The 15,477-nt window shown below is 33.8% G+C and overlaps 1 protein-coding gene across 4 annotated transcripts in view; it reads right to left on the reverse strand.

The window, feature by feature from the left end:
• Nucleotides 1–15,477, reverse strand: part of PCDH11X (protocadherin 11 X-linked) — a 516,015-nt gene that overhangs the window by 416,185 nt on the left and 84,353 nt on the right. Inside the window, exons 5-6 of one of the 4 annotated variants that reach the window (XM_075513177.1) lie at nt 12,656–12,701; nt 9,692–11,359 (exon numbers count right to left, since the gene is read on the reverse strand). The exons of 2 other annotated variants lie outside the window; for them this stretch is intronic. In XM_075513177.1, the coding sequence (XP_075369292.1) occupies nt 12,663–12,701 (39 nt within the window). In that variant the 3' untranslated portion in view covers nt 9,692–11,359; nt 12,656–12,662. Of the gene's footprint in view, nt 1–9,691; nt 11,360–12,655; nt 12,702–15,477 lie in introns of those variants that run through there. One more of the 4 variants, XM_075513178.1, reaches the window with a different exon arrangement.

The following is a 15,477-nucleotide window of genomic DNA, read 5'->3' on the forward strand; positions in this document are numbered from 1 at the left end:
AGTTTTTATTTGGGCTGGTTTCACAAGGAGAAAAGGTTATCTATCTGTTATGACATATGACAGACTTTTTCTGGCCATTATTTTTTATATAGACCACTGGACTATTATTTGCAGGAATAAGTGTAGGTAGCCTTCAACTAAGTTTTGCATTTGTGGCTTTGATTAATACCTTCAGTTTATCAAGCAGCCAGATTCTGTCTTTCACTTCATTTTCAAAGGGGACAACAGTGAACCAGTTATTCAGGCCCCCAAACCAAAATGGTCATGTGTTTGACATTACCGAAACCAACTACAAAGGACTTAATCAAAACACTAAACCAGCAGTTGCCTTCTCCTGTTTTTAATTTTATTTCCATGTGATGTCCACTGTAATTATACCTAACTTCTGGAAGGTAATGAGTCATCAGTTCCTATAAAATGTCCCATGTTCGTTCTACATTTTTTTTCCCGTTACAAAATGGATAAATGTCAGTGAGTTGCACCTATTGAAAAATTTGTAATTACTGTACTACAATATTTCCCCGTATAATTGCAAACTATGCTCTGGGTTTGTGTATTGCTCAAAAATAACTTTAGTTTAAACACATATAATGTACGGTAAAGACAAGTATCACTCATAAGTAATAATCAATAATTGGATAAAGTTTCCATTACAGCTAATGTTTTTATTTTGGACTTTATATTAATATAATATTCAAAATAGTTCACTGCTCTCTCTTAATACAGTTTTCCCTTTCTTTGTTCTAAAATGTTAATTTTGAATCATTTCAATGCAGGATTAAAAAACACAGAAGTAACTTTTAAAAACATACGTAAGATCAAAAGATATCACTAGTCTAATCTTTTCAAACTGACTTACAAATCACAGAACAGGATACAAGTGCCTGTCATATAAAACACTTTTGTTACCAAAATATCCAATATTTAACATATATTTGCACTCGTCCTGTACCCAGCACTGAGTAATTTCAAAATATTGTGCTGAATTTGAGGATCTAGATTACTTTATACCTTCCACCAAATGGCCAAAGAGCTGTAAAAAGGTATATGTATAGTGTCCAGTAAAAATAAAAAATATATTATAAGCTACTGTGTAACATATTCTATACGTGGGAAAAACCCTCGTTAAAAAAAAAAAACAAAACAAAAACAAAACAAAAAACAAAACAACAAACAAACAACGCTAAACAAACAAAAGCTGGGGGGGGAAAAAAGGGGAAAAGAGAAAAAAATATGTTTACATTTGCAACAATTCCAGCTGTGATATCAGAGTTACCTTTCAGGCTATCTCAATGCTTCAAAATCGTCTTGACCTTTCAAACAAAAACTTTATCAAGACATATTATATTTGCTAGCAAGAACTGCATCCTTTCACATGTTTGTGAAGCTTTCCTTAAAGGGAATTTCATTTCACCTCTTCTCCTGATCTGTGTAGTAACTCCACTGAGAGGGAATAAATTACTTTACATGAGCCATCAGCTATATGTAAATACCAGGATTTGCAGGACTTGATAAATTATGTCACCTGTTACTTAATTCCTCTACCTATGACTAGGAAATTGAGTAAATCCTATAAAGTTCAGTAGTCATGATGGTCACTACCCAGTGGACAGCATACCTAGGAGTGATTTTCCCTGCACATTTTCCTGGTGCAGACTGCACAAATAGAGTTTTCATTTCATTTATGAGAAAGCCTTGCAATTAACTGAGTCATGTTGATAGTATATTTCTTACCACAAGGTAAAGAGTTTTCTCTTTTTTGGCTTTTGCACTTTTGCATTTTGAAACTCTTACTCAAGAGACTAAATTCTGGTTGTAACAATTATCTTTTCATGGGATATACTTTCAGAGATCTGTACGTTGTCGCTTATTTGCTTCACTTTTCTATCCAGGTAAATGGTAAAAACAGTAAGTCATTACAGAGTGTAAATACCTTACGAATATACAGCTAGAAACTAAGTCAATATTGAGCCAGGCTACACATGATTCTATTGATATAAAGCCCACTAAATAATCTTAGCTGTCCACTGAAGAAAACCTCCTCTGAGGATCTCCAGATACTATGAAGTGCTGTCTAGATTTCTCCATTCATCCATCTCCATCCATGCTATGACCTTCTTTTCAGCCGGTACAGAAGACATTGCATGGGGACCATGCTGGACTAATATAGCCAAGGAAATACAAAGAGAATATAAAACCAGCTTTGGATTTGTTCCTTCCCTTGCTTTTCCCTGACCAGCTCCTCAATAGATTTGGGTGCTGAGAGTCATTTAGCCCTGAGATTCAGCATTTTCACTTTCCTTCATCTTAGATACAGGGATGCAGTTTATGAATGCAATTTTATGAATGAAATTCAATTTGAGTTCCAGTTAAAAGGAAAAATTAACAAAATATATCCTGTAAGTATTGGCAGAAAATATATTTCAGGGTTCTTGAGGAAAACATTTTCCTCTTTCATCAGGAATTTTGAACAGTAATTTTGGAGTTTCAATGAAAAGAAGTAAGAGAAAAATAGCAGATTAAAAAGAAACAATTTTTGCTTAAAGTTAATTTCATTAAGTGACAAAAGAGATGTCTGAAAAACATTGAGTTAGAGACAGCCATTCAACTGCAGAAGCATAAAAAATGATCTACAGTCACAAAAAAGGCATCAACAATGTGAATTATGTCTTGAAAAAAATCATTAAAAATATTTGGTTTAGTCAGCTTTATATTTTTTTCCTATTTAAATATAAATTAAATATGTCTAATATAATTTTAAAATTTAATACTTTCCCCTCTTTTTAAATATAAATATGCTTATTCCTAAAGGGATTTTATGGGACACAGGGAAGAGTTTTACCATAGAACATACTAACTTTCTTTGAAGTATTCTCTACTTTGCCGCTGAGAAAGAACAAACCCTTAAAACTTTTGATGTGTTAAAGTGGATTGTGCATGTTGATTCTGTTTGTGGTACATGTACAGATTTCACTCAAGTATTGAATGCCCTCTGAAAATAAAGCTCCAAAGGAGCTTTGTTTTTTTCCATGATAAAATTTTAGATTCTCCCATCTATCTCAAGAAGAATTATGTTCTTCATGACTAAGATTATTGCAGTTCATTCTGTGAAATTCTGCAGTTATCATATCCTCATGTGAATTTAATAAAGCTTAGCCTTAGCTGCTCTTGAACAGCAGCCAAGCATTTGATTTGTTCTATTTCATTTTATTCATTTATATGCGTCTTGCTACCATCTGGAATCATAAAAACAAACAGTTCAAGCAGTTAATGTGTTAAAAAGGGGCAATGAAATAATGAAATATTCTCTTCCAATCCGTCTCCCCCCCCTTTACTTTGTTTCTTTCATATCCATTTCAGAACTCATGTTGCCATTTCCTAATTCCAAAAAGACTTTCTGTAAGAGGATTGTCAGGACAGATGTTGGAACCCTTACACAACTGAGCACATGCTGTCTTATCCATGTTCAGTGTTTCAAAGCCAAAATACTGTAACTAATAAATCATCCTTGGTAGCTGAAAGCAAACAGATAATTGCACCATTGTATATCTTGTATACAGAAAACATCAAAAGAATATTTTCCTCTCTAATTACATTTTCCTTTTTTAATTGCTATTGACAGCATTATTCTGTCATTTCTATCTGCTTTTAATATCCAACCTTCATGATAAGTTTCTGAAAAGGTTTGATTCACTCATTACTTTGCGGGTAAAACAATTACAACTATGTGAACTTATTGGTGTTTTCACTTATAGAACTAGATGGAATCTAAATGAAAACTCAAAACATATTTATAAAATAAAGACAAATACAAAAGTTGATGAGCCATACAAGTGAGCAGAAAACAGTGCTCTTTTGTGCTTTAGCCTGAAAATGCATATGAATAGACATATTTAAAATATTTACATCTATAAGTAAATTGGACTCATTTTGATCTTTACGCATATAAGTAGTGGATGCATAAAAACAATTAAGATTCTGATTTCCACCGTGATGCCTACATATACTTGAGGATCCAGAAATATTAAACATATGTACTGACATAGGAATGTATTAATCTCAGAGAATTCTGAGAGGATCCCAGAAATAGGCTGAACAGGAAAAAGTACTTTCTGGAAAGTACTGCCATGGCAAAGAGTCAAATTCTCGAAAATATGCTTGGTTTTCAGCATTAATTTAAGACTAACTTATATGAATATTCACAGATTCTGTATCAGCAATAATATGGAACGACACAAAAGAAACAGTGTGATGACGCAACATACTACTGTATGCATTAAAACAGAAAGAGTTCAAAAGACACGAAGACTGAAAAAGATGAAGACATGTTTGGTGAAGCACAACAAGACAGCTGAAGACTGTTCAATATCTAGAATTGAAGAGGAAGATGGAGATACAGACAAAAGTGAGACTGTGAGTAAGGAAAGAACTTATCCTGCAGCTTTCTCAGGTGAAGCGGTTCAGTTTTCTCATTCAAAATGAAGCCATTTTCAAGATAGGAAGGAAGGAAGGAATGAAGAAAGAAAGACCACCTGAACACGTGAGGGCCTCACTAGAACTGACTGGAAATTTTCACCTTATCCCATTGTGCCTTTTTCAACTGGGAAGCCAGCAAACAAGCTTCTTGTTGGAGAGCTCACAATACAATCATTCTAAGTACGATTGAGCATATATGCTGTCTGGGATACAATGCACAGCTTTGCCAAAGAAACAAAGAGATAAGACTGAAAGAAAATGAATGACTGTGATCTGCTTTAATGACTTTGTTCAAAACAGACTTTACTGGATTTTCTCTAAGGCCACAGAAAAGGTTCCACTGGTACTCAAGTACTTCATACCAATCTGTAAAGTATATACATGCTCTTTCAATAGAAATTAAACACAATAAGAGAAATTCCAATTAAGATAAGGAAAAACTTTTCACCATGAGGGTAGTCAACCAGTAACTAGTGTTTCAGAAAGGTTTTGGAATCTCCACCCTTAGAGATACTCAGAAGTCAAGTGAACAAGGTCCAGAGCAAACTGATCTAAATTAGCCTAGTTTTGAGCACCATGATTAGACTAGGTGACTTCCACAGGTCCCTCTGAACCTGAATTATTCTATCATTCCATAATCTTTAAGAACTGTGATATAACAAATAGATGTATATTCTGTAACTCATCAACATATCCTAAAATGGTTATCATATGTTGCCAAAGGAGATTTATACAACTGATATTAATTCCTTTGGTTATTATCACAGTGCCTTTGTCAAACCTCAGGTTGACACAATGCCAAGTGCAAGAACTTATGTATGTCTGGACTGTTACACAAAAAACCCCACCATAGTTTCAATACATTAATATAAAAAATAGAGAAACATATAAATAAGACAATCCTAAACCCTCTATTACAGACCAGAAAACAAGAATCTCACGGGTTTAGATCATACAAGTATTCTTTTAAACCATGAAAGAACAAAGATAATATTTGATGAACAGGATATGAAATAACTTGAGTTAGGAAGCTGGCCAAAGGAATAATACACAGAAGTGGTCTTACTACAAACCTGATGAAGAAAGGGAATTGAATCAGCAACGATCACTTATCAGGTATTACTTCACAACTTTGGCCATACAACAGCCAAAGAATGTTACTACTTTCTTAAAATGTATTCGTCACATACTTAAAAGTTACTAGCTTTGAGTTAATAAGTTTGAAGGAATCCTCAAGCCTAATGTTTTCAAAATTAGTAGGTTTGACAATTGCCTCGTGTAAATAAACACCAATCTGTTTATCCATGTTTTTTAATTAGTCACAATGTCGTTTTGCTAGATTAAAATAAAAATCTACTTCGGGCCATTAAAAAATGCATTCAGCCATGCTACTAAACAGCAAGAAGTATCTTAGAATACTCCCTTATAGAGAAAATAAGCATTTGAAAAGTATTAGAAAATTACCTTCTTTTTATGTGTATATCTATTGTATAGGCTTCTACAGCCCTATAATGTATAAAATAAGAATTAAAAAGGTAAATATTTAGTGTGAAGACTAAAGATCCACATAGAAGCTATTATCTTACTTCAATATGTCTAATGAGACATCTGAAAACTATTAGATATCTGTATTTGGAAGAGTAGCTTACTGCTATTTTGAGGGAGGAAACAGGATTTACTTGTAGGATTTCTGGTAAATCCATTGTTCCCACTCAGTTCTAAAAAATATTATAGATCAAGCTGACTCAGCATGGACTGTAGAACAGTGAATACAACAATGCTGATCACTGCTGCTAATAACAATATCAGACAAAAATGAAAAACATATTAAATACAAATGAGTAAAACCTATTTAAAAGATTGCAGAAAGTCAGTAGTACCCCTGAAAAACTCCTGATAACACACTTACTTAATATCCATCCGTATGAATATAAATAACTGAATTTGATTTACATGTGTCTACTTATGAAATAAGCAGAGGCTCACAATTTGGAGGAAATACAGAATCATCATTTTCATGACATTTTTCAATGGCAAGATTTAAGTCTCTATAATAGAAAAAAAGAGTATTTTAGAAGAGTGGGAGACAGTATTGGAATGAGTAAAAGTGAAATAGTGAAAGAAAAAGAACAAATTCAAAACTGTACTTATCATATTGTATCCTAACCTCCAAGTTATCAAGAGTCACTTTCTAATATAGTGAGAACCCAGCACATTCTCAGAAGGGAAGACCGACCTTTCCAGATCTCAAAATAATGTGGTAAAGTGAAAACCTTAGTGCTTGGCTATCTTTCATAGCAAGATATATTGGGTACTGAGACAGGCACATATCTACAGTTATATTCTATGTAATACATACTGCCTATAAACTTTGCTAATTGAACATGTGACAAATGTGTATATACACCCTCATGCTCTTTATATACATATTCACACAAAGTACATACATACACACACACATATATAAGCACTATATATCTCTCTCTCTAGCTCTAAACACTGTATAAACACTCAACACATAGATGTAAACATTGTTAAAAGATGTGCAACTCTTGGAATTCCTGCTTAGACCAGATTCCTTTGAAGAAAATGTAGACAAAAGAAATGTACTGCTAAGGAGTATGAGGTTTTGAAAGAAGCATATTTCTTCAGATAGATTACTAGTAAGCTTTATGGTACTTCATGTGTGGTAAAGTTATTTTAATAATTATAGCTCCTAATCACTGTAAAAAATACCAGTATATGTATAGATTTGATGGTGTGCATGCATTAAGCAAACAGACCAGAGGTGTATTTAAAAACAGGGCTTCTCCAGAAGGTATACAAATATAATCTTCAAACAAAATTTATTTTAGAAATAGATAAATAAGACACAAAAGGAACAGTGCTCAGTAATTCAATATGAAAGCAAAAATATATATTAAAAATATTTCTTAAAAAGATTTTACAAATAATACTTAAGACCAGGATATACCATAAATGTATGTTTTATGGTAAAATGGGAAATCACTGAAAATGTGTAACAAAAACCCCCCGCAGCATTACAGTTTGTGTTAAAAAAATAATTCTATTTACATCACAAACCAGCTTTGTTCCTGACAGCACCCTACCGCCCTTCAGCAGTCCTCCACTCAATTAACTTCAGAAGTATTTAAAGATACCCTCCGAAGTCCAATATATTTTCTGGTACGATAGGCAGCTTTCATACAAACTGCAGATTGTGTGCCATAGCTTTTCCTTGGAGTGACTCACTTGATATCAGGGCATGTCTGAGGTTGAGTGGCATTGAGCTTTGGTAGACACACATCCATATGAAATCCAGGCATTGACAGTATGACACAGGATGCAGAACAGCACATCTGAGAGCCATCTTTGGCTGCTGGCATTGTAGGGCTAAAAGCAGCAATGTGATTAATTTACTCTGTAAAACTGGCAACAAATAAAGAACTATTCTTTTTGCTGAGCCACACATAGCACTGTAACTAACCAAAACCAAACTCTAGGACTTCACCTATAGACACAGACCTGCCTGCACTGGTGACAGGGGTGGCAATGTGCACCAGATAAAAGAATGAATCTCTTGAGAAGTTTACTGAGATTACGGTGAGTAATAATAATTGCAGTCTAAAGTACAATAAAATAACTCAGAAAGTATGATTGATATTCCAAACAAAATATAATGAGTTTTCAATTTCAAAAGCAGCATTTGGTCAACTCAGTGATTTTTGCTCTTAATTTACTCTGACTTCTATGCAGTCAGAAAATAGCGTTTCTGTAGGTGAAAACATTTGAGAAACAGAGTTGTTTTTGACACACATACACCTAGCTTTGACTCAGGATGCTCATACTAATGTTAAAAAAAACCCCAAAACTAAATATAGAATTTTTTGACTGGCCTCCATTTAGCCTTCACATCATTGAAAAGTGTAGAAATTGATATTTGGCACACATACATATTTGGTCAGTACACATATAGGCTTTCATGAGACTTTCATGAACCCATTTAACCATTAGAAGGAAATGAGCTCTCTGAACAAGTCTCATGCCAGTCTATAAAAGAATTACTTTTTTAGAAGTGATACTTAGATGTAAGGAAAAAAAAAAATTGAAACAGAGGAAACACATGAAACTGAACCACTTAAGAGGCTGCTGGCTTTTCCCTTAGTGCATTTGGAGGGTTATTATATTCAGCTGTGCCGACTCATGAGACAACTAGAAGAGAGAGATTACTAATTTGGACCAATAATCCAACCACTTGATATACCTTTTATTTCATACATGTAACTTTTTGAAAGTTTAAAATCATCCTAGATTCTTTTAGAATTATTTACTGATAGACTAGAATGATATGACCAGTGAAATACTAGGAAAAAGGTAGACCTTCAGTGAGGTTAAAAGCAAAAGAACCAGGAATCTCATGAAAAATATTTTTATCTGCAAGCACATAACTGGCACATTTAAATTAGAAGGGTACTTCTCAAAGATTCTCTTCATACTCAGTGAAAATAGGTGCTTTTATAGGGCATGCAGTCCTAAAATCAAAATAAGCTGCAATAGTATATCTATGCCTTTTCACTACCAGAGAAAAAACTGAGGGCAGCAATATGTCCACTTGAGATGACTAAATTACATGCTTGAAGTTAGATTAGATTAACCTAGTCCAGTATCTCAATTCACGATCCCTTGTTTTTAAATTAAAAAAAAAAAAAAAAGTTTCAATGTAAGCATTCAAATTATTTGGTGCTTTTCTTAATCAAACATTAATTTTATGTGTATGAGTTTTCTCATCAAGGAACTCCAACCTAATTATCATAACAACAGAAATCCAAAGATTCGAAAAACAAAGAAAAACCAGAACCTGAAAGTCTGTGAAATCCTGCTGTCTTCCTGACAAACAACTCTACTAGGCCAAAGCATTATTACTCCTAACAAGTATCTTTGAATGTTTCCCATCATCCACATACAAAGCATCTAAGCGAACGATTGTAATACCAACAGGCAGGACCAATCTTTGTTACACTAAACAATACTTGAATAAATTCCTTACTATGTTAGGAATTAACTTTCAACCCAAAGCAACTGTTTGAATTGTGGCATTGAGTCAATAAATATCATTACTGTATGTCTAACCACTGAAAGTGTTGGGTTTTTAGTTTAAAGCATAAATGCTGCAAGGGTATGATAAATAGGAATAGCAAAACTGTCGCACAGATACATAAACTTCTTCCCAAGAAAATGATTTCATTATCGGAAATGAAAAATTTTCTGTAACAGTCATAGCTATAATTATGCAATACAATATGCTAAATTACAATACGTACTTCATTATTAATAGAATTTATTTTACAGATCAAATAGCCAAATACACATTTTTAAAAGAGCCAGATAGCAAATGTGCAGGAAACTATAGGCAACAGTCATGGTCGACATTCTACAGTCCAAGAACTGAGGCAACGTGATTATTAAGTACAAGCCTATAAATATCTTTACATCAAACATACAGTAATGTGTAAGAATTCCATGTTGTAGTCTAATTCATGAATCACTAATAACTTTTTCTTTAAAAGAAAGTTATATATACTGTATACATCCCAGTTAAAAGCAGTGTCTGTATTTCATTTTATTCTAGCAAACTAATATTACATGTCTTCATATAAGTGCAGAAAACAGGGTTCTTTATACTCCTTTGCTTCCTAAGAGATTTTTGCATTGCATATGAAATTCTAATATTATAGATGATACATATTAAGCATTACTCCCTAAAATGTGAGGCAATATACAAGAACTTGCAACCAACCTGCAAACAAAGCTATGATATTCAAATTTTATTTTTTAAATGATCTGTGCTAAATAACAAATTATAATGTAAAAAATTTAAATTAAAAAAAAAGTTAACTATATAGAGAAATAATTTGGGAAAAAAAAACAACAGTAGGCCATTTTTTCCCCCTGTGCTGGCTAACAGTGGAAAAAAAGTATGTATGCTATTTCCTATTTTATCACACTGAAAAGCAAGCCACTGGATTTACGACTTCTTTTTTTTAAATAAAAGTACTTCAAAAGGTTAAATGTATGGCACCTGTTACACAGACATTATCTAGATTTCAGCAAGCAAAATGCAAATTAAATTTTAATTTTAAAAGTTAAGTGAATACTTTCCAGTTATCTAAAAGGTGATCATTTATTATAAAATGTGAATAAGAAAGCAGGAAGTACTCATTTTTCACTACTACTATTGTGCCTATAAAATGAGAAAGCAGTGATTTGATCAATTCTATTTATGATCCATAGCAGCAATATCATCATTAAAAATATTATGGAATAGATATAAATAACACTTAATTCTTCACATGTATAATGGTGCTATAAGTGACAACAGTTCATTTGTTTTAAATGCAGGGAGTATAAAGAACTTTACATTCTCTTTTTAATGTATGAATAAAATTTATTGCTCCCTTTTAATATATTTATAGAAACAAAATTCCTAATTGTTTCAACTAAAATAAATAAGGAAAAAATCTGGGACAAGAAGATTACAAGCAAAATAAATTTACCATAATTGTCAACTGTGAAGAAGGATGGGTCACATTACTTTTTTCTTAGCAAAACTACGTTATAGAACACTATAGCACAATGTACTAAAATTTCTTTGTCTTTTCTTTTTAAAAAATTCTTGCCCTTGATACCTTTCAGTAGGGCAGCTTGAACAGTTCATCGTCACTTCCAAACCCCTCTGGAGATCAGACGATAAATTTCTTCGGCAATCAGAGACAGGACAAAGGGCTTTCTCGTGCTATTTCCTTGTTTTCATGTTTGCTGGCTTAACATCATTGTGTACACGTACGACTTCAGTATATAACATCAGATGCGATGACGTTCAGAGCTGGCAAACAGAGAAACAGCATGAGAAAAGCCCTTTCCTGCATAATTTTCCCCATATATTGTAAAGTTTGTTTCCAAATTTCTACCATGTCAATGACTGTATGGTTTGAGAAGTACTGAACTATTGCGGTTCTAAGTAACCAACCATTTTTGATGTGTGTGTGTTTTCAGGTTTCTATACACAAGCAAAGATCTGCACACATCTATATACACATAGCAAAAATGCTGAAACAGAAGGAGCCACAGAAATGGCTTCTATATATGTTATTCTAGGTTTCTTACTTTTTTTTTTTGCTCGATCAGCTCAAAACCTCAAGTGCTGTTGCAAGATTATAGCTATCAGAAGACTACCATACTACCTACAACATGTTCTACAGGGTTTTAGCAGACTTCATTCAAAAGCATCGTTCCAAAGAGCATAAAATATTTTGATTTGAAGAGTTATTTTGCATCTTTAATCTGTATTTATCATCAACAGAGCTAGAGTCCTAAAAATTCACAGAAATTAAGCCATTCCGATCAATTATTTCACAGGAAAGAAAGCACTATCAATACCACAGTCACCAAGACACTAGCCACTCACTGGTCAGGAAATTGCTATCAACTGCAGATTATTGAGTGCAATACCTTCTGGGAGAGAATATGAAAAGAAAGAAGTGTGAAAATTAAACTGCAGTTAAATCAGACTTCTTTGTTGACAATGGTTTATAGCTATAGGTCATTTAAAAAAAACAAAGTAGGGGCACGAGGAGAAGAGAGTAAACTGTTCAGTTATCCCACTGAAACATGAAGGTGAAATGCTCTTAATGTTTAGGAAAACTTATGCTGCTATTACCCCAAGGCAACCTGCTATTGGAGAGAGAATTGCATATCATTCTAACTTGCATAAAAATCACCCAATTATTAATGCTGGATCTTCACCTACCAACTTCAGTATAAACTCAGTCAACAAGTTCTTACTGGGAAAAAAAAAGCCTTCGTTTTCTCTGAATTAGCTTTTACTTAAGTGTTACATTCAAAGTTTTTCATTTTTTCCCAACACAAAACATTAATTTATTTTTGCTTTTCTTCCCATTTGTGCTCTGTTTTTGTCTTTTACTATGAGGCAAGGGAGGCACTTTCCAGATAGCTTCCCCCATGCTTTTTCAGTGAAAAATACATATTAAAAAAACAATTCTGAAATTTTTTGTCAAAGTGTTCCATAGAGGAAAAACATTTTCTTTACCAGCTTCACTTCAGTAGTACTGCACATTTAAGTAACTGCTCACTAACTTCTGAGTCAAAGACTTTCACTTACCCTTCAGTCAGAAATCTTTTCTCCAGATGTGAATTTCATTTTTTTTCTGAAATGTATATACATGGCAGCATATCGGAACTACCAGCAAAATTACCAGCCAGAAAATTAAGAGAAAATAACAAGAATATTTAGAATCATAGTACTCAATTTTGAAATAGCTTTTAGGAAGGGCTTATACTGACAGCTATTTAGCCGATATTTAGAAGAAAATGTTCTTTGAGTGTAATTTACTCTGTATGTGTCAATGCAAAGTACCAGTGTTATCTCTATACTCCTTTACATACCAGAAGCATCAGCACTGCCTCCTGATTATTACCGTATACTAGATTAAATTCATTAGTCTCGCTGTTATTAAACAAAACAATAAATCCTGCAGCTAAAGATTTACATAACAGGTGAGTTTTCAGAGCTATTAGTTTCAGGAACAGTGCAATAGTCTTTCAATTCACATCCTAAGCACACTGTTCTCATAGTGAGTGGGAAGCCGTAACGACATTTCACCACATTTCAAATCAGAATCAGAAAACCAAACATACCATAACTGTAAGCAGGTCTAAGCAGTCGCTAATGAGACAGTAGGGTCCCAAAAAGGCAATGTATTTTCAATGAGGTCTACTTCCCCTTCAGATTTCTATAAGGAATATGTCTATCTCCAGTCAGTTTATAACAAGCAAGTTGACCAGAGATCACTGTGTCATCTGAAATTTCTATTCTTAAGTATGGATATATTCACAGATGATAGAATACTGGCAACTAAAATCAACTAATGAAGATTTGCAGTAGTAAATATGGGAAAAATCAATCTGCATGCCTCTTCACTCCCTCAACAACTTCCCGAAGATGGTATAGTGTGCTAGCAGTGGAGCTAAATTGACATACAGACCAGAGTCCACTGTGAAGCAGGGAGAACCAGCAAAAGGCATGCAATCATAGATTCAGACCATGATTGCACCTTCCAGCTCAGTGAGTGGAAGAGGTGGACGGAAACTGAACCAAGTCCTCCAGTGCTGCTTTCATGAACAGTCACACTTCTTCACTAACACAAAGTCAGATAAAACTTGTTCTTAAGTTAAAATTTAAAATGACAATAGAAAAGGTCACGGGACCCTTCCTGAGTGACTGGGTGTTTATTTTTGAAGATTTCTACTGTTCTTATAGTATGCATTACACTATTTTCAAATGAAAAGACTGACTGAAATAGCATTAATTAAAAGAAAGGGACAAGGAGGAGGAAGCATGGGAAGTTCTAATGAACCTTTGTGGTAGTAGCTTCTTTGAATCAAGCTGCCAGAGATAACGTTGTACTCTATAATTAAGCATGTTTTGAATAGACAGGTTGATACCTAGACAGGCATTTCAATTCTCTGAAAGTTGTTTAAAGTCCTTGAGCAAAGATTTCAGATTTTTAAATTGTGTGACATACTACATGGAAGCTAGACTGGAAAAACCTCTCCTTTCTTTTCATCATTCCAGCGCAAATGCAAAAAGAATTAGAAGATTTGTGTCAGTATGGAATACTTCACATAGTCTGCTCTCACTAAGGTAAATGTCAAAAGCAATTGAGTTTTACAAAGCTTGCAGACAGATAAACTTTAAAGGTGCTGTATGTTTTCCTACCAAAGAAATGCAACTTTCTATGAGGCCCACGACTACCAAAACAATGAAAATCTGATGACACTGAAAGTCAGTTTGATTTTATGAGCCCCCAAATATCCTAGTTTGAAAAACATTATTATGAATAAGAAGCCCCTTCACAATTTATCACTTGGTAAAACTTCTTTAAAAGAATTCTCTCTACTACATCCCAAAAGAAAACATGCTATTCTGAAGGTCTGCTGTCAGCAGTATTTATTAATTCTTACTGTGTAACTTCAAAATAATATTGATATCTCTCTCCCTTGCCCTTTCTCACATACAAGTACAACAGAAGCTTGATCTCTCTCTTAGAGGAGATTACATTAGGACCATACTTTTCCCTCTTCAACTTTCTGTAGTTCATGATTCAATGTGTCCTCAGCTGTTTCAGGAGTCTCTGGTTCCTTCTCCATAAAAATTTCAGCTGTTGCATTGCTGTATTTATTTGCCCACATGACCACTAAAGAGATATTTGGGGTTTTTAGGAGAAAAACCTTCCCATCTGCTCTTGCATGCTTTTTGAGTACAACTGTTATAATGACTTTCTGTCATTTTATAGATCACTTAGACAAAATTTATCAGTAAAGCAAACACATTATTTCCTTTCTTTAAAGACCTGAATCAATACCATTCAGACATACACAAAATTTAGAGCTTCAAAAGAAAACATATATTTTTAGCTTTAACTCAATATTATTTCAAATATCTGAGTAGAAAGTCTTGCATGGACAAAAATAAGAACAGTTGAGATGTGTGGCCTATGAATATCAGCACCCATTAGAAACTGAAGAGATACCTTCATAGTGAATGCAATCTTCTTTAGTCTCCTTCAGACAGCTTTTGGCTTGTAAAAGGGATGCATTACAGTAATTGTTAGTGATAAAGTAAAATATTTTTTCTCACATTAGACATCTTATTTTCATTTTTCAAACTAGCACGTCTCCCTTTTTAACTGAACTTATGATCCTTAAATTCTCCAGGCTGTCCTACAGTTTTCTGAAAATTCAGAGAGTGCACGACACAAATGCATCATTAACCACAAACATCCTGTTAGTCACTGAGGCTGGAGGATGGCGGGACAGCATGACATCTGAAGCACTGCGACAGAAGCTTATTTTTGTCTGTTTCGTTTCTTTACTGGCTAACAGTGACAACTCTAAGTTAGTCTGCCCTGAGCCACCTTCTAT

This window comes from Mycteria americana, chromosome 10 (genome assembly GCF_035582795.1).
Source record: "Mycteria americana isolate JAX WOST 10 ecotype Jacksonville Zoo and Gardens chromosome 10, USCA_MyAme_1.0, whole genome shotgun sequence".
Classification (NCBI taxonomy): domain Eukaryota; kingdom Metazoa; phylum Chordata; class Aves; order Ciconiiformes; family Ciconiidae; genus Mycteria; species Mycteria americana.